This window comes from Tursiops truncatus, chromosome 16, assembly GCF_011762595.2.
Source record: "Tursiops truncatus isolate mTurTru1 chromosome 16, mTurTru1.mat.Y, whole genome shotgun sequence".
NCBI lineage: Eukaryota > Metazoa > Chordata > Mammalia > Artiodactyla > Delphinidae > Tursiops > Tursiops truncatus.
In genome coordinates this window covers 37,716,202-37,741,167 of record NC_047049.1, presented here as the reverse complement: position 1 = coordinate 37,741,167, position 24,966 = coordinate 37,716,202, and the positions used below count along the sequence as shown (strand labels likewise).

The window sequence follows — 24,966 nt, the reverse complement described above, 5'->3', positions numbered from 1 at the left end:
TGGTGCCCACTGGCTAATGGAGACTTAGGCTTAATGTCAGTCATTATAACCCATTTACAGTTACTCTTAATTAATTAGGAAGGTAGACATAAGGAAAATGCAATGCCTATAAAGAAAAACACTTCATTCTGCCAATTTTTTTTTTACCTCTTCTTCAAGAAAATCTCTCATCAAGTGTTGCCCCAGGCAGCTGACCAATGCCATGTACCGAGGCAGACTGGGAACGTAACTTCTGTATTTGCAGAGGACAGTTTTATATGGTTGTCATTATACCTTCAGTGATGCCGGCGCTCAAGCATTAGACAGTAATTATTTGTTGGCAGGTGCCGAGAAAATAGTTTGTCCAGAATACAGGTGTTTCTTGGACCATTGAGAAGGAATTTGAAGAAAACAAGAAGCAACCCTGATCTAAAGTGACATGAATGCCTTGATCTTTTTCCTACTCTGCACATCCCACTCTTCCCTCATCAGGGAGAGTTCAGTCTGAGGAGAGGGAGCTGTGGTTGCATTGATTTTGCAACCTAGAAGATGTTAAGATGCAATCCCAGCAAATAGCCCTGCAGATACCTTGGCCTGTTTACTGGTTAGTGTTAGTTGGTTCATATAAGGTGATCAAGTCTTCACTGGTAACCTTTTGGTATCCATTAAAACCTTGGACATTTTTTTTTTCTTTCTTTTTTTTGCGGTACGTGGGCCTCTCACTGTTGCAGCCTCTCCCGTTGCGGAGCACAGGCTCCGGACGCGCAGGCTCAGCGGCCATGGCTCACGGGCCCAGCCGCTCCGCGGCATGTGGGATCTTCCCGGACCGGGGCACGAACCCATGTCCCTTGCATCGGCAGGCGGACTCTTAACCACTGCGCCACCAGGGAAGCCCTGGACATTTTTTTAAGAGGCAGAGTACATTGGGAATGTCCTTCAGCTCATGAAGACCTCAGGCTTTAGTAAGTCATGACGAATTTATAAACACAATAAATTCTGAGTTTTCCAATGCTCCAGGCAGGTGAGAAACACATAATCATAATTACAGTGCGGAATAATAGTTCCAATAACAAAATGGTCTGCAAGGTACAGAAGAACTTCAAAGAATCTAATGATTAATTCTCTTGATCCTAGGGGTGACAGGAAAGATTTCAGAGCAGTGGCCCATGAGCTGGGTTTTATTTTTATTTATATCTATTTATTTATTTTGGGCGGGGTTATTTTTTTATTTTTATTTTTTGAACTGGGTTTTAAATGATAAACAGGGTTTTCAGGTAGAGGGGAGGATGGGCTTGAAACCACGTGTGTGTTCAGACTGCACACTGTCTGGCACTGTTGGTGACTAGGCCCCCAGGTGGGGAGTGGTGCCAGGTGGACATCCCTGTATGAGCCCCTGGGGCCAGAGCTCGTAGGCCTGTCAGTATCACGCTAAGAATTTTAGACATTTGTCTTTTTTTAAAAAAATTAATTTATTTATTGTTTATTTTTGGCTGCATTGGGTCTTTGTTGCTGCACGCGGGTTTTCTCTAGTTGCAGTGAGCAGGGGCTACTCTTCGTTGGGGTGCGCGAGCTTCTCATTGCGGTGGCTTCTCTTGTTGCGGAGCACAGGCTCTAGGCGCACAGGCTTCAGTAGTTGTGGCACGCGGGCTCAGTAGTTGTGGCTCACGGGCTCTAGGGCGCAGGCTTCAGTAGTTGTGGCATGCGGGCTCAGTAGTTGTGGCTTGCAGGCTCTAGGGCGCAGGCTCAGTAGTTGTGGCGCATGGGCTTAGTTGCTCTGCAGCATGTGGGATCTTCCCAGACCAGGGCGCGAACCTGTGTCCCCTGCATTTGCAGGCGGATCTTAACCTCTGTGCCACCAGGGAAGTCCCTGGATATTTATCTTAGTGTCAATGGTTTGCTCAGTTCAGTCAAATAACTAGCACATTTGGTGAAAAAAATGTAGCCAAACCAGAATTTTTGTGGAAAAAAGAATGAACGGTGAATCTTCAACACAGGTGCACATTGTAAGGATAGATAGAGCCTAAAGTGTTCAAAGAAATCATCCCAGTTTGAAATCTTTTCACCACTCTCCCACAGAAAGTTCTAGACTCAAACTTCTCCAGCCCCCCTAGATCATGGGTCAGCATTACATATGGGAATGCTTAAATCATAAAAGGTTCTGCCTTCATTCTCCTGTCAACTGAATAAGAAAGGACTGCCCTGGGGCCAGATGGCTGGAAAACGGAGCTCATGGAAATGTTCACCTGCTTTTTTGTGTTTTGCAGCTGGATCTTCAGTGGGTCCAAGTTTTGAGTGAAGGCTGGGCCACTCCCCTCAAAGGTTTTATGCGGGAAAAGGAGTACTTGCAGGTTATACACTTTGGCACCCTGCTAGACGGTATGGGTTTTTGTTTTTTCGTTTGTTTGTTACTCTTTATTATTAAAGAAAAAAATATTTCTCAGAAGTTTTCACAGGAACAAGAAATGCTAATCCTTGGTTCGTAAATCCTATTGTGAAACTATTTAGATTATTTATGGTGTGTCCAGTTATGTATAAGCTTCCATTTTTAGGATTTTTTTTGGTTATCCTCAAAGGATTATTGATTATCTAAAGCTAAGGAACCAAAAAATAAAGGTTTGACTTGCACACAGCCAAGAGAAGGTTAAGTCTTTTTCACCTCCACCTGCCCTTTGCTGGCCGTGATATTCATAAGGCAGTGGACAGTCAGAAGCACCACTGGCAGCTGCTTGGACCATCCTGGGGAAGCCAGGATGGACTCAGCACTCATTGCTGACTTGCAGGATGCCTCCCATCCTCCAGCAAACATTACTGCAGCAGCTGCTTTCCTTGGTGGATAATAAAGGGTTGATATTCATGCTCATACGTGAAATATATTAGGATGGCTTCATCCACTAAACTTTAATACGGGGTGTTAAGGCAGCTTTCTGGGCAGAAGCTGAATGGCTCTTAGAGAACTGCTCCTGTCAAGGTTGGAATGATGTCTCATTCAGAAAACTTCCAGATCCTTCTCTGATCATTTCCTTCCTAGAACTGTCTTGACCTTATCAAATAGAACTTATTTATTTCAAGATCTTGGGGAATACTGATAAGTGGGGGAGGGAATTTGTAATACGGAGCAGGGCTCCAAACCTTCTAGGTAGAAAAATCAAATCAGATGTTCTTTCCTGAGAAAGATGTTCATGTTCTAGGTTTGTGCCTCTGCCTGGGGAATGGGGCGTAAAGCAACCCCAGTTGTAGTTAGGTTTCAAAACTCCCCATACCCTCAAGAAGCCTCCTTAATTCCTATGTAAGTCAATTATTAAAAATACATACCAGGGATGTAATATGCTGCACACCTCTACCTAAGTCGAGGCCGAATATCATAGTGGATAAGAGTGAGCTGTGGAGCCAAACTATCTGGGTTCAGGGCAAATTACTTAAACTCTCTGGGCCTCAGTTTCCTCATCTGTAAAATAGGGATGTTAATAATAGTACCTACCTCAATGGGATGTTGAATGTTTAAAAGAATGCAGTAGCTGGTCCAATAGTAAATGTTCCATATATTAACAACCCCCTCACTGCATAAAATTAAAAGGACTTCAAAGTCTTGAACAGACCAAGAAGCTTATCTCTAGTCACATCCGTTTGGAAGTAGCACAGATAAGATGTTCATCAGCTAGCCAATAAATATTTATTGAGTGTCCTCAGATGTCAGGGTTTGTTCTAGCTGCTGGAGATAATACGAGCTTGCTGGGACAGGCAGTGCAGTTCATCTTCTGAACTCTAGTCCAGAGGGGTTTTCCCGCCACATCAGTGGTTGTCAAAACTTTTTTTTTTTCAAGTCATAACTATTTCAGTGAAATCTGAGGCAATATATACAACAGATAAAAATGGAACTGCTCCTTTGGAAGAAGTGGGCTCAGTCTTTCTCCCACCTGGACAGCAGCCTTGAGGGTGTCTAGGGAAAGCTGGTTGAAACACTGCCCTCTACCACACCATGACAGTCTCATGACAGAGCTTGGCTCGATGTCTTTTGGACTGAGTAGACACGGTTAAATTCCAAAAATGATGTCTCTCTGTATCAGAAGGTTGGGCAAGGTATCATTTGTATGGATATCATTTAATTTTAACCAATTTATGAAAGTTTGAGTCACCACCATTGAAAATTTGAAATAATTTTTGTAGCCATAGACATGTGGCCATTTTCATATACCATTAAACAATTGCACATTTCTTGATCACCTACAATCTGCAGGTAAAATTGTTTCTATTCTGACCCTGTCTCCCAAAAGTATTTTGTTGGTTTTAATTTTCTCAAAGGTTCACTATTTCCCCCTATAGTAAAAAAAAAAAAAAATTAGCTCAGTCTACTTAGTCCAAAAGCAAAATAAAAAATCATTTTTTAGTGTTTTTGATGATTATATAGTATGAGTTACTCCCTATATTACTCAAGGGTCTATTTTCATGTCAGTGTATTATTTTATTTCTCACTGGATATAGTTTGGGGGGGGGGCTGTCATAGATTCTCCAATGATAAATGTCACATCTAAATTTAAAAATGGAACCTCGAGCTTATGTTCTTGACTGGTGGCATCCAAGTAGGGTTAAGACATAGCAGCCTTGTGAGACCTGATTATTTAATGGCAAGTCTTCTGCGGCTCTGACTTTCCAAGTCAGGGCTTGAGAGCTTTTCTGTATACTGCCAGCATTTATTCAGCACACAGTGTGTTCTGACCCTGGTGCTTGACATAGGACATCACATTTAATCCAGATAACACCACTGTGAAGGTATTTTGTCCATATGAGGAAATAAGTATTGGGAAGGTTAAATAACTCCCTCGAAGCCTGGATTCAAATCCCGGTTATCCTGGGACTGGGCATACTCTCATGTCCTGTAAACATCTGGAATTCTAGGACGTTCTAAAGCAGTTTGCCTGTATACCTCCCAAAGCCTGGTTTGGAATCATCTGACAGTAGTTATAACATCACATATTTGTAAGAGAACTTCTTGCTTAAGTTGGAGGGGCTATTGACATATGTTATAATTATTTAAAAACATAATTATTGGGCTTCCCTGGTGGCGCAGTGGTTGAGAGTCTGCCTGCCGATGCAGGGGACACGGGTTCGTGCCCCGGTCCGAGAAGATGCCACATGCTGCTGAGTGGCTGGGCCCGTGAGCCATGGCCACTGAGCCTGTGCGTCCGGAGCCTGTGCTCCACAACGGGAGAGGCCACAACAGTGAGAGGCCCGTGTACCGCAAAAAAATAAATAAGTAAATAAAAACATAATTATTTAAAAATGCTTTTGGATTGTATTGGACATTATTCAATACAAATTCTGGTTTCACCAGCTTTTTGCTGTCACGTATGCTCTATTTTTACAGTAACAAAAAGCTCAGTATCTTTGTATGTTGTATGTATGAAGCTTCATAGTAGGAGTTTGTTCCTTGTCATTGTTGCTTTACTATTATTTTGGTGGAAAGTTGAAAACAATATGTTTCTTAATTTTGTTTGTATTTCTCTAGGCATGTTCCTTCCTGGTATGTACTTTAACTTTATAAGTAGTTAAATTATTATAATTGGATATGTTATATTAACTAGAAATGGTAAGGACATAACTAGAAAAAAAAAAATCTAAATGAACCAGTTGGAATCGCTAACAGTTCATGATCCAACCAGTTATAACAGAATAATGCTGCATTCTTCTGTTGATAGGAGTCCAAGTAACAGGAAATTTCTGGATCAGATGCAGCTGTTGTTTATAATGTTTTATTTGGCTGACAAATTAAACTTGTTTCTGAATTTCTGTTGCACATTTTGTTCCTGAGATTTTAAAAATTTATGATCCTTTCTGTTAATTACTTCTACTGAGGTCGGTCCTCATTTTGTTTCACAAATCTGGAAATTTTTTTCTATTGCATTTATAAAACATTTTTAATTGATGAAGGATAAATCAATTTTAGATACAATTTAAAGTGGATGCACCTGGTTGGATTGTGGATGATTGTACTTCGTTTGTGATGAGTAATTATGCATGAATTTAATTTCAAGCTATGACAATTGATAGTTATAAAACTGGGAATAAACACGTACTCGCTGCAATTCTAAAATTCTGCACTGTACCGGAAGAAAAAGGTAAAATTCTGAAGATATCATTTATCTTGAGTATTGTTTTCATCATTGCTGTTTTTCCTTGAAAAAGATGAATTAAGCGATATAAAGTATTTGTTTTTGCCCAGAAATTGTCCCAAACAAATGATAAGCATATCTACAAGGTTAAAACAACAAGCTTGAAAATTATTTAAAGCAAAAGCAAGATTATTCAATTAAACATGAAGTTAAGTGTTGGACTAACTGTGGCTAAAAAACTACGATACTCTTTTCCAAAATGAGTTATACTGCAGTAAAATAATCAGGGTGGTTCCCACCAGAGCTGAAGCACATGATGGAAAAAGGCCGAAAGCCCGAGTCAATGTTTAAAGCTATGGAGGCTATTTCAGCACAGAGTTAAATTGTAGGATAATTTTATGTATTAGAAAAGTTGATTAAGATGATAGGGAAACCCCAGTAAATCTGCTTTTACCTGTGTGGAGTTGTAGCTACAGGTGTATGAGATCAGCTGGCACTGTTACTCGGTAGAACTCCCTTCCACAACATCCCACAGATTAGTCTCTTGACAACCTGTCAGGTAGTGCTGTTTCCTTAGTTGGGATTTTCACTCAAGGCCAAGATGAAGGTGGATCAGATGCTAGGCTGGGCTGGAACCTAGTGGACCAAAGGAGGCGATGGCAACGAGCAAGTGGAGTATTCTTTGGATTTCAACCCAGAGTAATTGATGGAAGGCAGCACCGCAAGCACGTTGCAGGCAGAGCTGGGTTTCCACCAGCACCCAACCCACCTTTTGCTTTGCATCTTGTTTTACTTTATTTTGGTCAAGGCACTCTTTGTAAGCAGTGTGGTCATGCTATTCACAGAAAGCCTCTTCCCAGCAACCCAGGGATATACATATTATTTATGATCCCATTTTCCAAGTGGAGAAACTGAGGACAGAGAAGGTGAGTGACACAGGTAGTAAATAGGAGATCGCTTGGCTTTGAGTTTAGTGCTCTCTGCACAGGGCTTGCTTGGACTACTCTTATTGTCTGTGAACTTTGAAACAAAGGAGTTACTTGAGTGAGGAAACTCATACCTTCTGTGTACAGTATCTTCCTTGTTGCTTACGAGGCTCCCAGAGCAGGTTGCAGGATTTTATGACGGATGGGATTTCTTTATTGCTGGAAGTTGCTGTGTATATCCTGTGACATTCTTTATGTCCTAGTAACTTTTGGAGAGTATTTTAAATGTGCAAAGTGATATGCCTGTAGACTTTTGTTTCATAGCTAATGGGGGAGTATGATGCCCCAAAGAAACAGAACTCAGATCTCAGACCTTTAACTCTATCAGAAGTGGTCTAAATGTTGGATTTTGAGTTAGATTTAAAAGACTTCATTAATCTATGGTACATTTTCTCCAATCCATAAATAACAGCATTTGCTTCCTCTTTTGGAAATCCTGAGTTTGTAATAAGGAAGAACAAATTTTACTCCACATTGGATCTGTTTCTTTTACTTTAACCTTTTTATTCTATTGCTTTTACAAGTTAATCCCTAAAGGGATGTTGCCTATAAGCTTAAATTATACATAATGGCCCATCTCTGGGAACCCTGCCTCTCATGTGATGAAGTTTAAGCTAAAAGACCTTTGTTTAGCTCACAGAAAACATCCTGACTAAGCCCACCTGTGAATGACCGCGGGGAGGAAGAAATTAACATCCCCTCAGAGTCTGACGGGAACCAGAAAATGTTTGACTTTATCCCCTCCCCTTTTAGTATAAAAGAAGCCTGACTTCAGGGAAGGTGGTTCTTTGGGACACGAATCTACCAGCTTCCCGGTCTGCTGGCTTTCCAAATAAAGTTGCTATTCCTTCTCCCGGCAACTCATTTCTCCATTTATTGGCCGGTGGAGCGGCAAGCAGTATGAGCTTAAATTGGGTAACAAATTGAATGTTGTTTTTACTCACTTTCCTTTCATTCCCTTCTGAGTCTTGAACTTGGCAACTCCCCCCAAATCTCCCTGATATTCTTTAATGTTATACACTTAATTCTGTGCCCCCATTTTCTCACTGTAAGTACAACTGAAAGCCTGACATATTTGCTAGAATGTTAGGGCACCATTACAAAAGGGGAGAAACAGCTGTGTGATTTCTTTTACATTATCTGGCTTCACTAAGAAATCAGTCATCCCTCCCAATCTGAGGGGGGTTGGTTCCAGGACCCAATGCAGACACCGAAATCTGTAGACGCTCCAGCCCCACAGTCCAACCTCTGCATCTGCGAGTTCCTCATCCACGATTCAACCAAAGGTGGATCCTGTATAAGGTTTGCTATCCACGAGGCGGTTGAATTTGCCGGTGTGGAATTCGCAGATATGCAGGGCATTGCCAACCTTTATTTTATCTAGTTGGATTTTTAAAGGCTTTAAGCTTCCTAGTGTGTTGAGGTCAGGACCAAATTTTAAAAAGAACTCCGAAGGGAGCCACCCCCTCGGGAGCCACCCCGAAATCAGTTACTGAAGCCACCCCTACAATTTGAAACAGCCCATTTTTCACAAACGCTCCATCTTTTGCTTTGAGAAGCCTCTTCTCAAAGGATTTATCACAGACGCTAGAGAAACTAGTGTAGCCAACATAACCATGTTAGAGTTAGGTCTTAATGCCTTTTGCAGGAAATGTCTGGAAGAGACATTGTGCACGTTTGACTCCTCTTTAAAGGAGCCCACATCTTGTATCCCACATTCATGCATCAAATGGCACTTTCCACAGACGGAGTGATTAACATGAGCATCCCCGTCGTGCTGCCCGTCTCCGCGGATGATAAGACACGGCTGCAAGGGTGCAGCGAGTTTGTCCTGACACACGGAGGACGGAAGGTGGCTATCTTACGAGACCCTGAATTCTACGAACACAGAAAAGAGGAGCGTTGTTCCCATGTGTGGGGCACAACCTGTGCAAAACACCCCTACATCAAAGTAAGTGGCATAACGTTTGGAAGGTCTTTCTTTCAACTTAGGATAAAAATAATTCTTTTTAAGTCCTTCGAGAAGGACTTAGAAAAACTGGGGTTAGATGGAAGAATGCGTTTCCAAGGGAGGTCCTGCAAGCTTTGCCTGGGGAGATGTTTTTAGATAGGGCAAAGAAATGACTTTTTGATGGAGGGCTGGTCTAAACGGTCTCTTGAGTCCTCAGATCCTGTGATGGCTGTGACTCCCTCAGCTAAATGGGAAACAACTGGACTGGGGAGATAATTTAGTCTAACATCATGAGGGGAGAACCAGAATCATAGCTATGCTATGCACAAAACCACAGCCAGAGCTTGCAGCCCTGTCCATCTTGAAATTCACAAGGGAAGTCAATTTCTTCCTACAGAATGGATCCAGCTAACCTCTGGAAAGAGACTGGAAGTTCATGCTCTGTGGCTGTTGTGTGGAGGGGGTGGTGGGGGACATTGTTTCAATAAACAAAAAGCACAGATAGCAGCAGAGTTTCCGGAGGGAAAATACCACATTTTCATCAGATTGAAAAATGTGTTCATCTGATTAGGATTATTTTGGAGTCAATTTGCCTAAGGGCAAAGTAGACTAAAATTCCTCAGCCTCCTTCACAGCTTCTAATTGTTGTTGGTGATGGGCTGGGATTGCAGGGAGAGGAATTGTTGGGTGTGGTTCATTTCCCATAGAGAAAAATATGTGAAATTGAATGCAAAAGCTATCCCTTATCTGAGATTAGAGCATTAGGGTTGAAATTTAAAAAGACATATACTAGTGATTCCCTAGCTGGAGTAACTAACTTTCAGAAAGTTCAAAGGTAATAGAGAACCATCTGAGACCCAGGAGACTCTAAAAAGCCTTGTGGTTGGACAAGGCACATCCTCTCTCTTGTCCTCAGTTTCTTCATTTATAAAAGGAGGGGGCCAGACTCAGTAACTCCGAGATCTCTTCCAGCTCTGAGACTGTACACAATGGATGTTTGAATAAAACGGTTCAAATCTGTCAGACAAACTTCCCTTTGGTTTGGTTTGGTTTTTTCAGTTGTGAAATGTTGCAAAGTAGGGAGGGCTTTTGCAAGGCCCCTGGTGGAACACAAGAGGTCAGTGGGGGAGCAAAGCAGCTCCTCATTTATTGGACACAACTAGCCACCCTGCAGATAAGCTCAGAGCCATCTGAACATTTTCTCTCCAAGAGGCTGGGAGACAGGCCTTGAAATTACTGGACAATAGCTATTTGAGGAATTGTGTTCTGAGCCTTAATTATATCTTTGTCTCATTCTTTTTCTGATCATAATCCTTTAGGTTTGAGCTCTTATCTGCACTCAGTGACCTAAAGAATAGTGGCCTTTCTTCATGCCAGCTCAGATATTTCCACTCTTTGGGCCTAACATCCACATATACATGGTTAGCACTAAAAGAAAAAAAACAACTAAGGAAGCTCGAAAACAGTTATGTTTATCTTGTCTTGCATCACGTGCTGGCAGTTGGAGGTCAGAATGTTTTCGATGGCAGGGAGAGTGGGGGTGTGATTTGTGGCCTTGAAAATATAGTCAGGGACTCTGTAGCATTAGGTCATTAGAAGGACTCTGTAAACAGTCCTAGTGAGCTAATGGTGAGAAATGGGCCATGGATAACCAGAGAGAAAACCACTCACCCTGTATAAGCTACACTTGGAGCACTGAAGGTGTGTTTATGGGAAAGGAACTGTCTTCACTGGACATTTTTTAGCACCTTGAAATTCACCGTAAAACTTAAACATGTTTTTTTTGGTTTTAGAACCCCAAACCTTCCAACAGTAATTCCTTCCAAAAGTAATTATGGGCCTTCTTGTGTTTCCATGTGGCACTGGGAGTTATATTTGCATGGAAAATGGTCAGAGTCACCGAGGAAACGGTCTACCTCTGTTGCATATCCCCTCACTGCAGTTACCCTGACCTTCCATTCAAATCCTCCCAACCCTCTCACTAATATGGAACCACGTGACGTGTCACAGATGCGAGCATGAGGAGAGGAGCGGGTGAAACTTGTAAAAATAATGCTTAGTGGAGCCCTGTTGCCTTTCATCCATGGATCTCAAATCTTTTTCAAATGGTAATTATTTCTCACAATGTTCCCGTGAAGCACCTAAGAATCATTACTCCCACTTTACAGATGTAGAAACCAAGAGAACAGAGTATGACTTCCCAATGAAGGATAGGAATGAGAGTTTCTATATCCTTTAGCCCTTCAATGAAGACCACATCGTTAGTTAGAGCAACAGAATCACCTGGGGAGCTTTAAAAATTACCCATGACCGGGGCTTCCCTGGTGGCGCAGTGGTTGAGAGTCCGCCTGCCGATGCAGGGGACACGGGTTCGTTCCCTGATCCGGGAAGATCCCACATGCCGCGAAGCGGCTGGGCCCGTGAGCCATGACCGCTGAGCCTGCGCGTCCGGAGCCTGTGCTCCGTAACGGGAGAGGCCACAACAGTGAGAGGCCCGCGTACCGCAAAAAAAAAAAAAAAAAAAAAAATTACCCATGACCGGATCTCTCCCTCACAGTCTTTGATTTAACTGGCTTGGGCTCAGTCTGGGTATTGTGAGTTTTGAGGCTCCCTGTGATTCTAATATACTGTGAAGGTTGAGAACCATGGCATTAGATAATTATCTGCAGCTGTTTCTTGTGTGGCTCCACCTGGATAGATCCTGCAAGCATCTCGCACTCAACATGGGCAACTTCACCCCAGCCTTGTCCCCCTCCTGTGTCCCCCACCTCCGTGAACAGCTCCGCCATCCAAACAGTGGCCCATGTCCAAAACCTAGATGTCATTCTTTTTTTCTTTTCTTTTTTTATCATGAGATCAACAACATTTATTTTCCATAATGAATTTCCTCAGTTTTGAGTGTACATCTCCTGGCATTCTGAAAAAATATATATTTTCTGTGTTACTTTCAAAGTATTAGTTTTTAAATTTAAGTATACTTGATTTATAATATTGTGTTAGTTTCAGGTGTACAGCAAAGTGATTCAGTTATACGTGTGTGTATATTCTTTTCCATTATAGGTTATTACAAGATGTTGAATATAGCTCCCTGTGCCATACAGTAAATCCTTGTTGTTTATCTATTTTATATATAGTAGTGTGTTTCTGTTAATCCCATACTCCTAATTTATCCCTCCCCCCCACTTCCCCTTTGGTAACCATAAGTTCGTTTTCTATGTCTGTGAGTCTGTTTCTGTTTTGTAAATAAGTTCATTTGTATTATTTTTTAGATTCCACAAATGAGTGATATCATCTTTGTCTTTCTCTGACTTACTTCACTTAGTATGATAATCTCTGGGTCCATCCGTGTTGCTGCAAATGGCATTATTTCTTTTTTAAAAAAATGTTTATTTTATATTGGAGTATAGTCGATGTACAATGTTGTGTTAGTTTCAGGTGTACAGCAAAGTGATTCAGTTATACATATACATGTATCTATTCTTTTTCATATTATTTTCCCATATAGGTTATTACAGAGTATTGAGTAGCGTTCCCTGTGCTATACAGTAGGTCCTTGTTGATTATCTATTTGATATATAGCAGTGTGTATGTGTTAATCCCAATCTCCTAAATTACCCCTCCCCTTGCCACCTTTGCCCTTTGGTAACCATAAGGTTGTTTTCTAAGTCTGTGAGTCTTTCTGTTTTGTGAATAAGTTCATTTGTATCATTTTTTTAAAGATTCCACATATAAGTGATATCATATGATACTTGTCTTTCTCTCTCTTACTTCACTTAGTAGGGTAATCTCTAGGTCCATCCATGTTGCTGCAAATGGCATTATTTCATTCTTATGACTAATATTCCATTGTACATATATACCACACTGGATGTCATTCTTCCTTCTTTCTTCTTCCTTGTCCATTCAGTCACCAAGTCCTAACAGTTCTGCCTTCTAGGTATTGCTTGAAGGTGTTCACTTCTGTTGCAACTTGGGCCAGGGCACTTAATTTCTTCCCTGTCTCTTGCCCTACTCCCCTCGAAGCCCCTCTCCAATTCTTCAGCTAGAGTGGACCGTTCAAGCTTTATTTGGGAGCTCACATAAAGCTATGACTTCACCTTACCACCTCTAACCACCACCGCCCAAGATATTCCCCTCCAGCATCTCAGCTGGTCACTATATCATCCTCTGTCACACTTTTGCATGTGCTGGTCCCTCAGCCTAGGACACTGTTCCTTCCACTCCTGCCTCCTCACTTTCTTTGTCACACCTTCCCACCCTCAGCAGCTCCTCTCCTGATGTACACATTCCCTCTTCCTCTCTAGGTTATTTCCACTGTTCCTTTCCTTGCCCTCTTTCAGCCTGTTCACCATAGGTTTCTTAGTCTTCATCCTAGTGTTTGAGCTCATCCTCTCTCCTTTTTGCATTCCTGTTGTCTGTGATTCCAAGCCCCGTTCCTCTTTCACTGCTTCACTAGACTCCCTTAAAGCCTGTTCCTCACACGTGTGTCCAGTTCTGCAAACTCTAGCCGTGGTCCCACACGTGCCTTTGGCAGGAGGCTTGGAAGGAAGTGGGTACTTATGGGCCACAAAGCCCTTGGAAATTAGAGCCCCTGGACCTCCCTTCCTGATAGCTGGACCACAGTTCTGGGGACAGTTGAGCCACCTTGGGGATAGAGATGCTCTCTGTCCCTCCTGATCCCAGAAATGCCAAAATCATAGTTTCAGCATTGTTTTCCAGATGTATTTTTAGGCTGGATGGTGAATGAAACAGGTTCAATATTGCCTTTGCCAATAGAACAATATAGGGTGGACCCCTTGTGCCCAGAATGAGTTACTGCATGCCCAGGGATCTGGGGTAACTCTTTCAAAATTTTATCTGCAGTTTAAGCAATGAGGAGAAAGTAAATGTCTAGGTATGGGTATTTGACAATATTCTTGTTAAGTGATTCTCCTGAGCACAGAGTTTAGAAGGGGGTCCATGAAAAAGCAAGCAAATCCCTTGCAAATCACCCTTTCTCTACCCAGGGTTTCCTTTGTTTCGGGGGCTGTCCTGTGCAATGTAGGATACTGAGAAGCATTCCTGGCCTCTAATCACTAGATGCCAATAACACACCTTTCCCCACTCCAGTTGTGATGGTCACAGTTGTCTTCAGATATTGTCAGGTGTCGCCAGGAGAGGCAAAATCGCCCTCTGTTGAGAACCCTGGCTCTAGCCCAACCTCCCATTCCCTGAAAACCTCTGGAATGCAAGTCATTGTAAACTCCAACATCTGGCCATGACAGGAAATTGAACCAGGGGTATACCATCACCACCTTGATGTCTTCTGAATTGGTGTCATAAATCAATCAGCTTTCTCTCCCCTTTTCTTGCCTCCCTCTTTTCTGCTGCCATTACAGGCTGGCCACACTCCTTGGACACTGCAAAAGGCAGTTATGGAATTTGATCAGGGGAATGACTGCACAACTATGATTGACTGAGAAGTAAGACGTTCTGTAATGTTTGTCTCAATGACTGAGGAGAGACACCTGCTCTCAGTCGTGACTTGTGGCACTGCAGCATCATACGGAACATATTTAAGTTTATAGAAAACACAAAGGGTTGTCATGTTTTTCTTTGCTCAGGTTGAGATAAGATGAACACATAACAATGTATAAGTTTCAGATGTACAACATAAAAACCATGGTTAGATGTCACAATGTGACAATGTGGCAATGCATTACCCATATGTGTGTTGTCAGGCCTGGGGCCTCTTCCATCCATCCTTGTCAAGGAAAGTGCCAACCCTCTCCTTTCATCAAACACTGTCAGGCTTTTCTTTTTCATTACTTTGACCATTCTTCACACCAGGTTCACACCTAATATTTGTGCAACCCAGGGTAACAATATGAGCTGAAGCCCAATACCATATTTAAAAGTTACTTATCTAACTAATAAACTTAAATATGTTTTATCTTTCTACTTTGGCAATATGCCTTGATCACAATCTGGAAGGCCAGGTTCAAATTTAGGCTTCTCGGTTCTGTACCAGAACATGGTAGTGTGTGGACAGCTGGCTCTTGGCCTGCAGCCAACCCTTCCTTCTCTTTCTATGCTTGGCCTTGCCCCGTGCTGTGGAGGCCCTCTGGGTCTGCCTGTGGGCACCCCAGGCTGAATGTCCCAGGTACATATCTCATGGTGGAGAGTAAATGCAGACTTCAGGTGGGCCTGCCCACCAGGGTTTCCTTGCCCTGACAGAAGGGGCACAATTGAAGACGCCAGAGTTGGGCCATCTAAAGTGTGGGACAATGTATAGATGGTTCTTTCTAAAAGTCTCCATGTTCTGTTCCTTACCCACCCTTCCCTGAAGTCACTTTTTCAACTGAGACTGGATATCGAAAAGTAGAGTATGTATAGTGACCTCAGTGAAAAATGAGTCTTGTCATCTATCATCTATCTATCTACCATCTATCTATTTACTTATTTAGGTAAAAAACATGTAACATAAAATTTACCATCTTATCCATTTTTAAGTGCACTATCCAGTAGTGTTAAGTATATTTACATTGTTGTGAAACAGATCTTCAAAACTTTTTCATCTTGAAAATCTGAAACTCCATACCTATTAAACAACAACTCTTTCCCTTCCCCAGACCCTCGTATCAACCATTCTTTTTTCTATGAAGTTGACTACTTTAGATACCCATGTAAGTGGAAAAATACAGTATTTATCTTTTTGTGAATGGCTTTTTCACTTAGCATAATGTCTTCAAGTTTCATCCCCCTTGTAGTCTCTGGCTGGATTTCCTTTGTTGTGAAGGCTGAATAATATTCCATTGTATGTATACCATTCACATTCATTGTTCATCCATTCATCTTTCAATAGATATTTGGGTTGCTTCCACCTTTTAGCTATTGTGAATGGTGCTGCTATGAATATGGTTGTGCAAATCTCTGTGAGACGTTGCTTTTAATTCTTTTGGATGTATACCCAGAAATTGGATTACTGCATCATGTGGTAATTGTATTTTTAATTTTTTGAAAAAACTCCATACTGTTGCACCATTTTACAGTCCCACCAACAGTATACAAGGGGGTTCTCCACATCCTTGTCCACACTTGTTATTTTCTGTTTTTGATAGTAGCCATCCTAATGGGTGTGAGGTTGCATTTCTCCAGTGATGAGTGATGTTGAACATCTTTTCATATCCCTGTTGGGTTGGCCATTTGTACATCCTATTTGGAAAAATGTCTGTTAAAGTTGCTGATTTTTAAATTAGGTTATTTAATATTCTATATCAAAGAAGAATATCCACATGATAGAAAAAGGCTATTCAGATACTCTTCCCTTTTCCAACTACCTATCTGTAGTTGAATTTTCTTTACATATTTCAGCCAAAATAACATATTGCCACAGAATAAATGCAAAAGTAGATACGAGAATCCAGCTGCCTTCTATTAAGTCAGATAATGAAGAGATTTGCAAACATGTAAAACAATGCCATTTTTCTCTTATGTTTTAGGAAAATATTTTTCAGTAAAAAACAAAATGTTTATGTTAATATTTAATAGACTTATTGTTAGCTTTAAGTCAATAAATATTTTTAAGGGAATTAAGTTTTAATTTCTAATACAGAAAATTATAGATATAACCAATATAAACAAAAGCTCTTTGCAGGTCCTCAATAATTTTTAAGAGTAATAAAGGATTTGAGAGACCAACAAGTTTGATAAATACTGTGCTTGAAATGTTGAAGAACTGAAGGCAGTTCTTCAAGTAAGCCAAGATTGGTTCAGAAGAAGAAAAAATTTTAGATAAAATGGAAAACAGTATTAATCACTAACAACTTTAATAACGGTCTTTCTAGATGGTGATGGAAAGTGGGGATTGGCTGGTTGGTGGTGACCTTCAGGTGCTGGAGAGAATACGGTGGAATGATGGGTTGGACCAATACCGCCTGACACCTCTGGAGCTCAAACAGAAATGTAAACAAATGAATGCTGGTATGTAGCCTGGCTCTACGGCATTTGTTAATACTCCTAACCCTCCTCTGCTTACAGAATTAAGGATTATCAGGAAACAGCATGTTTATAGTTTTGAAAAGCTGAAAATTTTTATCATCTTCTATTGATATGTCTGTTGATATGGAAACACCTTATAAAGTTGAACTACTGCAATATTATGCAGTAGTTAAAAATATGCACTGACCCAGAAGGATACCCAAAATATATCTATTAAGTAAAAAAAGCAAACTGGGGCTTCCCTGGTGGTGCAGTGGTTGAGAGTCCGCCTGCCGATGCAGGGGACACGGGTTCGTGCCCCGGTCCGGGAAGATCCCACATGCCGCGGAGTGGGTAGGCCCGTGAGCCATGGCCGCTGAGCCTGCGCGTCCGGAGCCTGTGCTCCGCAACGGGAGAGGCCACAACAGTGAGAGGCCCGTGTACCGCAAAAAAAAAAAAAAAGCAAACTGCAGAACGGTATGTATAGAATAATTCTGGAAAACAAAATAAAATGTAATAATTGCTTTAAAAACTCAAACCTACTTCTGTGTGTAGCAGAAATCTCTGGCAGCATGTGCACCAAACTGCAGATGGCAGCAGCTACCTCTAGGGGTAAAGCGGGACCAAGGGGAAGGGAAGATTTTCACTTCACATATTTTGAAAAAGAGAGAGAAAAAGTAATGATAGGATGATGGATGATTTTTAAATTCTATTTTGGGCTTTTCTGTATTTTCTAAGTTTTCTCTGATGGATATATATTATTTCATAACAAGAAAAATTAAGGCTCTCAGGAGTTCATCACTAATTGGAGTAGTTCTGAAGACTTCCCTAAAGTGAAGGAGAAATATTTTTATATCTTTAAATTGTTAAACTTTTGCACAGACCCCAGAAAACGTTCCTTATCAATATTCACTTCCCAGGGAAATGAGGCTGGAGCAGGGTGCAAGAGGACTGATTAATACTGGCCCCTGCCTGAGCCTTGGTTTGTAGGAAAGGTCCTGGCAACAAATGTTCATTTCTGAGTCAGGCTCTCCCTTTAGGGCTTCCTACCTTTGTGTCCTATTCCTGTCTAAGCAGTCTGGCACTGGTTGGTACCTTCCGAGTAACACCCCTAAAGGTCCAGGTGGATTCTCCAGCCAGTCCTTAAAAGCAAGTGGATGTAACAAGTTCACTGAACAATAGACACAGCTGCACCTTTTCGTTTCTGTTCTTGCAGACAGTGCATGTCTTTGACCGTGCTGTTTCTGCTTTCCTTTCCCAGACGCAGTGTTCGCGTTCCAGTTGCGCAATCCTGTCCACAACGGCCATGCTCTGCTGATGCAGGACACCCGCCGCCGGCTCCTGGAGAGAGGCTACAAGCACCCGGTCCTCCTGCTGCACCCCCTGGGGGGCTGGACCAAGGATGATGATGTGCCCCTGGACTGGCGGATGAAGCAGCACACAGCTGTGCTCGAGGAGGAGGTTCTAGATCCCAAATCCACCATCGTGGCCATCTTCCCATCTCCCATGTTGTATGCTGGCCCCACAGAGGTAAGCAGCTCCCTGGGCTGGGCTATGGGACTCAGCATCTAATTTTACTTAGACGAGCCAGTGAGTTTCTGGGATTCTTCTTCATGAGCAGATTCTAAAATCTTCTGGTCTCTTTACTTTATCAAACTTAATTATGTTTCCATATAGTATTTGTGAAAATGCTAGAAACACCAAATCAAACCTGTCATACACTGCCTTTGAGACTGTGGAAGCTGGTATGTGAACGAGGTGTTTAACACAGCTTACCTGGGTTACAGGGCAAGATGTATCTAGCCCAGTATTTCAGCTGTTCCAGTTACTCTTAAGTGATTCACCATGCTCGGTGAGCTATATTAGAAGGGAGAAGATGTCGTTAAAACCTTAATGTCTCCCTTTCATCATAACACACTGAGCCTATCAAACAGAGACTTTCTTTGTCCCACTGCACCCCCAGTGTAGTGGATTTCAACAAGTTTACAGGAACTATGATGAATTGAAAAGGTCTCAACCCTTTGGAATGCTCCAAACTGAGTTTAATGAATTAATTCTCTTCAACCAGATCAAAGTTCCAGGCCCCTGGCTCTCTTCCCCGTCCTTTATATTTCTATCTGAGCTCTAAAGAGGGCAACTTATTTTGAAATCCCAATGCTGTGTCGAAATGTAATCAATGTCTGCGTATGAAGGTTAATTTGCTTGTTACTGACAGTCAGATGGTAAAGAGATATTGGAGTTTGTAATTTCCCTTAAACTGTGATTTATTTTGAATAGGGAGGAACTGGAAAGTAAAATCCACATAGTTCTGTGGAACAGTAAGATCTGAGTGTCACTGGTCTGTTAGTCTGGAGAGATTAGGAAATATAAATTCATGGTCTAAGAGGGAGGATTCTTATCTTTAAAGCTCCTATATCCTACCCAATATAACCAAAAAGATGACAAGAGCAGGAGTCTTCAACACCTCACTGACTTCCTTGCAATTATTAGTTGACCCACATCGCTGAATTACTTTTAAAGCAGAATAAAGGGGTGTCTCCGTAAACAGGGACCCCACAGGATTGGCCAGTGATGACCAGCATGTCCTTTATGTGATGTTTCCTAGGTCCAATGGCACTGCAGGTCCCGGATGGTTGCAGGGGCCAATTTCTACATTGTGGGCCGGGACCCTGCAGGAATGCCCCACCCTGAGACCAAGAAAGACCTGTATGAACCTACTCATGGGGCCAAGGTCTTGACCATGGCCCCTGGCCTCACCTCTGTGGAAATCATTCCATTCCGAGTGGCTGCCTACAACAAAGCCAAAAAAGCCATGGACTTCTATGATCCAGCAAGGTAGGTTTTCAGAGGAAAATTTGTATTTTTTATTTTTTAATTTTTTTGCGTTACGCGGGCCTCTCACTGTTGTGGCCTCTCCCGTTGCGGAGCACAGGCTCCGGACGTGTAGGCTCAGCGGCCATGGCTCATGGGCCCAGCCGCTCCGCGGCATGTGGGATCTTCCCAGACTGGGGCACGAACCCGCGTCCCCTGCATCGGCAGGCGGACTCTCAGCCACTGCGCCACCAGGGAAGCCCCAGAGGAAAATTCTTTAAATCAACATCTGTACAGCTGGAATGATGAGGCAAAATTTTGGAGAGCTCCCCAGTACATCTCCACATGCTCCTAATTGGAATGAGAGTCCCTTGAAAGCTAAGACCTGGTCTTGCACATTTCGTGCCCCCTGAAGTTGTAGCACAGCCCCTTGCATACAGTAGATGGTCCATAAATATTTCTTTTTTAACATACATTCCTTGAGCATGCACTGAGTGCCTGGCACATTATGTGAAAGGAAGTAAACACAGAAAAAGATTTCAATGAGCATTTATAGAGCACGCACCACGCTCAGAGCTCACATAAGTAGGCAGAGCTAATAGAAGATGCCTCCCATGAACTGAGTAGGTACACAGTATTGAATGGGTAGCTGCCATGATTTCCCTTTCTTCTGCCAGTTCCTTTACTGAAGATTTAGTGAATTGCTTATTTTAGAAGATGCAGCATTTTACAGAAAGAAAAAATGTGGTCTCAGAACCCATCCTACTCCTGGGATCTTCAAGGTAGATGTTATTTACCTATGCTGAGTTCTTTGTTGCTACCCTCTGACAGGCACAATGAGTTTGACTTCATCTCAGGAACTCGTATGAGGAAGCTGGCCCGGGAAGGAGAGAATCCCCCAGATGGCTTCATGGCCCCCAAAGCATGGAAAGTCCTGACAGATTATTACAGGTCCCTGGAGAAGAACAACTAAATGCCCTTCAGCACCAGAGTTTCTTTCTGAAGTGCTCTGTGATTTCTTTTTCTATTTTTGTGATTAGATGCTTTGTATCCAACTGCTTCTCAATGATTGACTTTAAAGTTAATGTTTTATAATGACGTAAAAATGTTCTCTATAATTTAAAGTCAACACATATAAACACACACACGTGTGTGTATATATATATATAAAGTAAAACTGAAGACCAAACCTTAGCAGGTAAAAGCAATATTATTATTTCAGAATGAAATTAGTTGTATTTTCTACTGCATCTGAGCAGTAGGTCCCAGATTTCGTAAAGCTTTGACCATGTGTCTAGTTTACTTGCCAAAAAGTAAAGCATGTCTCCCAGCTTAAGTCTTGCCAACCTGCATTCTCCCATGTCATATACCAGTAGTAAAGGAAATGAGATGGGCAGCCCCTTCTATACAGCTGACAAAAAAAAAAAACCTAGAAAATCTCACCCCAAATGAGGAGTGGCTCATGTCAAGATTCTTGCTAGTATTTCCCTCGTGCCCGTATCCAGCCTTACTGCCCAGTATCTTAGTTGCTGAACTATGACCTGACTGGAGAAACCAAATGTGTGAAAATGTGAAGTTAATCTCAGAGATCTATGCAACCTAGTTCTGCCACGGAAGTTATATTATCTAATAAGAAAAGAAGTCTTAATAGTTTTCTGTGAATAATGTAACTCCAGTTAAACGGTGTCTTTGAATTAAATAGCATACAGGGCTTTGATGAAAAGATTTGCACCCAGGCCTCAAACAATCTGGCAATGTTGTGGACATTTAATTTTTCTCCTCTTTGCTGTGGTCATTGTGTCTATGGAGAGGCTGCGCCTATTACCTGCAGCGGCATCAGCTGTGACCAAAAACAATTCAGACCATCAGACTAGCGAGCTGCTGGAACCGGACAAAAACGCAGGAAGCTCCAAACTTTTCATCTTACAGGTGATCAAACTAAGACGATGCACAAGCACAGGCTTCAATGAACTAATGAGCACTGTAACAAAAGTGCCAAATTGGCATTTTGGAAGTACTGGTGGCACTGAATGAGCACCCAGGCCACTTGACTCCCAGGCTGCTGCTTTGTCTACCCTGTACAACACAGGAGCTGGACCTGGTTTCCCTCAACTGCTTAACAAAACTCCTTGAACAGAGGGCACTTCTTGGATGCTGTAAAGTTCGGAGTTTTCTAAATGCAGCTGATTTTATTGCAGTTGAAAAAAATACTTTCCCAAAGACTCATGCTGTTCTGAAGCATTCAACCTCTGATGGCTTTACCTTCTGGGAGGCACTCTTGCACCTTCTGCATAATTCCTTGTTACTAAGGAATATATGAAGAAATAGTACCTTTTGTACATAGGTCTCTCTGGAAGAGACTTAAGACTGGAAAGAGAAAACTGTGATTTTTTTCATACTCAGTTTTGTTTTTTTAAATGCTAAACCAAGCTAATGAAAGTTCTTTTGAGAATAAATCACAGTGGCCACAGCAAAGTATGACTATCTTTAATAGCACAGTGCCTGTATTCTTTAATCAGAGGTCCTCACTACTGCCTTTTTAAAAAACAGCATATTTATTGAAAACATGAGACAAGATGTAGGTGCCTTAACCAATGTATTTTGTGATTTTTTTTAATATATTTAAAACTGCTCTTCTGCTTGAGTACCACTTAGTGCAAATGATTATTTCTATGTACAACTGATGCTTGTCCTTATTTTAATAAATTTCTCAAAACGAAGGCTGAGTCTTTTCTGCATCTCGTATCAAGTGTGCATTGACATCTGTTGGTTGAAGCCCTTGTGACTTTGTATAACTGGAGAGAAACAGCAGCTCTCTTTCAGACCATAATCAAGAGGCTGTTTACCCTTGTTCCTGTCATCTTTTAAACTGTGCTCTCCATGTGGATGACACGTGGTTTCAGCCAAGCACTACAGTTCCTCAGGGACCTCACCCCAGGATTTCAGTGCACTGGGATCTGACAAACTTTAAAAATTTTTCCTAACTTATTGTTCCCTTTTCTTCAAAGTGCCTCCACAGAGTTTCACCAGCACGGTTAGAAGCAGTTGTGCTTCTTCCACACCTCCACTCACCTCAGCAGTTGCTACTGGTGTATGCAGAAAGGATACCTGTTTCCACCCACACTTTCAGTGGCCTTCAGACAGGCCTGCAGCTTTGGGGCTTTTTCCCTCCTTCAGTCCCTGCCTCTCTTCTGTCCTGAAGGCTTCATGCAAGGTTTTGTTCCTGTCCTCACTCCAAACAAAACTGGTGTGACAGCCAGCTCAAAGGTGCCACTTGTTACCGCTTCCTCTTTCTCCCCAGATCCTTACTTGCTGGCACCTGGACAAAGTAGAGCAGGGAATGTGTAAGTAGATAAAGATGTAAGTGGTGCTGAGGGAGTGCAGGGCAGTGCGAAGGGCATATGTAAATCATTCATTCAGATAACGGTGGACTTACAAATCTATCAGCATTTATATCAGGCCACAAGATTCCTTTCCAATCCATCTTCCCTGCAAGAAGAAACAAATCTTAGTGATTTGAGAACAGCACGTTCATCTTTGTTTTTTCCTCATCTTCCTCCTATTAACCTGACTTTTAGGTCTAGCATGGATCTTGAATATACTTTCCTGATGGGTAAGTAATCAGGAAATTAGATGAGCACCAGAGCAATCAACAATGTGTAAAGGTTTGAGAGAACACAGTGCAGCTTTTGCCTTTGAGATTTTGAATGATACAGGTTTCTATTATTTATGTCTATCCCACTACCAATAATGCACAAATTATCAAGAATTAACTATATAGATATTTAAAGAATAACCACTAATTTTTTTCTTCTCCCTAGCATTCATTTAATTCTTTGGTCAATATTAGCTATTATTGGGCCACTCATCATACATATTCACCAAATGATTAAAGTGATGTATACAAGCAATTCACTAATACTCCAAGGGTGCCTATTGTTTTTGCTTATATTGTAATTCTATTGAAATTATTACCGAAAATAAATGGATCAATGATGAGCTTGGACATTTTAGTCTGATAAAAACCTAGACAAAATAAAATACTTTTTTACGGGGCTAGGAAAGAGTGATGACGCAAAGAACTCTTGACAAACTGAGAAACAAGCCTTTCGTAGGTAAGTCTTGTAGTTCTTCAATGGCTTATCTTTAGTAACGGAAGTAACCTCCCCTACCCGCCAAGCCATTAGCTTTTCCATAGATTTCCTCATTTGGATTAACTGCAGGAAAGACCAGTCTCAATCAGTAAGAAATCTAAATTATAGAATGTTTTAAAAAGTAATACAGTGCGGCGAGCCGTTTCTGACCGGCAGAATAACGAGCCGCCACACGCAAGATTCTTCTCGTATCACACTTTATTGGAGCACAGCTTGGTTGAAGAAAGATGGAAGGAAGACCCCGCAATCCTATAGCAGTCTGCTTATATAGGGATTAAGAACATGTGTCGCTCTGTGATTGGCTTTCGCCGATGGTGCGATTTGTGAGCCAACATCGGATAGGTCGCTACTTTAAAACCTCATTAGTATACTTAGCGCAAGCACAGTGGCCACAGGAAGGATGACTCAGCTTATTTCAGCTTCCTGCCGCGTAGCAGTTAGCTGACCGCGCCCTACATCTTCCCCTTTTTTATTTATTAGAACACCAAGCAGAACATAGCCCGTACGAGGGCAGTTTTCTGTTGGCATGTCTGAGGCACCCTCCTGCGTGCAATGCCAACAAGGGCCGCAGGGTGCAAGGGCTGCCTCAGAATAATGGCTGATTCCCTATAGAGGTGCGATGGCGACAAGGCCTCTCTGTGCAAGGGCAATCAGGACAATGGATGACTCCCTATAGAGGTGCAATGGCAACAAGGCCTCTCTGTGCAAGGGCAATCAGGACAATGGATGACTCCCTATAGAGGTGCAATGGCAACAAGGCCTCTCTGTGCAAGGGCAATCAGGACAATGGATGACTCCCTATAGAGGTGCAATGGCAACAAGGCCTCTCTGTGCAAGGGCAATCATTTCGAATTATTCAGGGCGGAGAGCCAGGCTGCGGGAGAATCTCCTTCCTTAATAGCCAGAAGTGCCTGAGTGAGCAGGACCCTATCTCGATGTGCCCTGATGCGCACACGACAGACCAACCAGAGACACAGCATAATCCCAAATACACAGCAGACTCCAAAGATTCCTACCCC

The 24,966-nt window shown here is 42.1% G+C and overlaps 1 protein-coding gene and 1 non-coding gene across 2 annotated transcripts in view; one reads left to right on the top strand and one right to left on the bottom strand.

Annotated features, from left to right (window-relative positions):
- Positions 1 to 22,513, top strand: part of PAPSS2 (3'-phosphoadenosine 5'-phosphosulfate synthase 2) — a 79,680-nt gene extending 57,167 nt beyond the window's left edge. Inside the window, exons 7-12 of the mRNA XM_019938306.3 lie at positions 2,244 to 2,355; positions 8,818 to 9,023; positions 16,850 to 16,985; positions 18,244 to 18,512; positions 19,588 to 19,817; positions 20,625 to 22,513. Coding sequence (XP_019793865.1) covers positions 2,244 to 2,355; positions 8,818 to 9,023; positions 16,850 to 16,985; positions 18,244 to 18,512; positions 19,588 to 19,817; positions 20,625 to 20,766 — 1,095 coding nt within the window. The 3' untranslated portion in view covers positions 20,767 to 22,513. The remainder of the gene's footprint in view (positions 1 to 2,243; positions 2,356 to 8,817; positions 9,024 to 16,849; positions 16,986 to 18,243; positions 18,513 to 19,587; positions 19,818 to 20,624) is intronic.
- LOC117308589 (U6atac minor spliceosomal RNA) lies at positions 14,677 to 14,807 on the bottom strand. Its single transcript, XR_004522685.1, has one exon. It is a non-coding gene; the product is annotated as a U6atac minor spliceosomal RNA (small nuclear RNA).
- Positions 22,514 to 24,966: the final 2,453 nt, after the last annotated feature.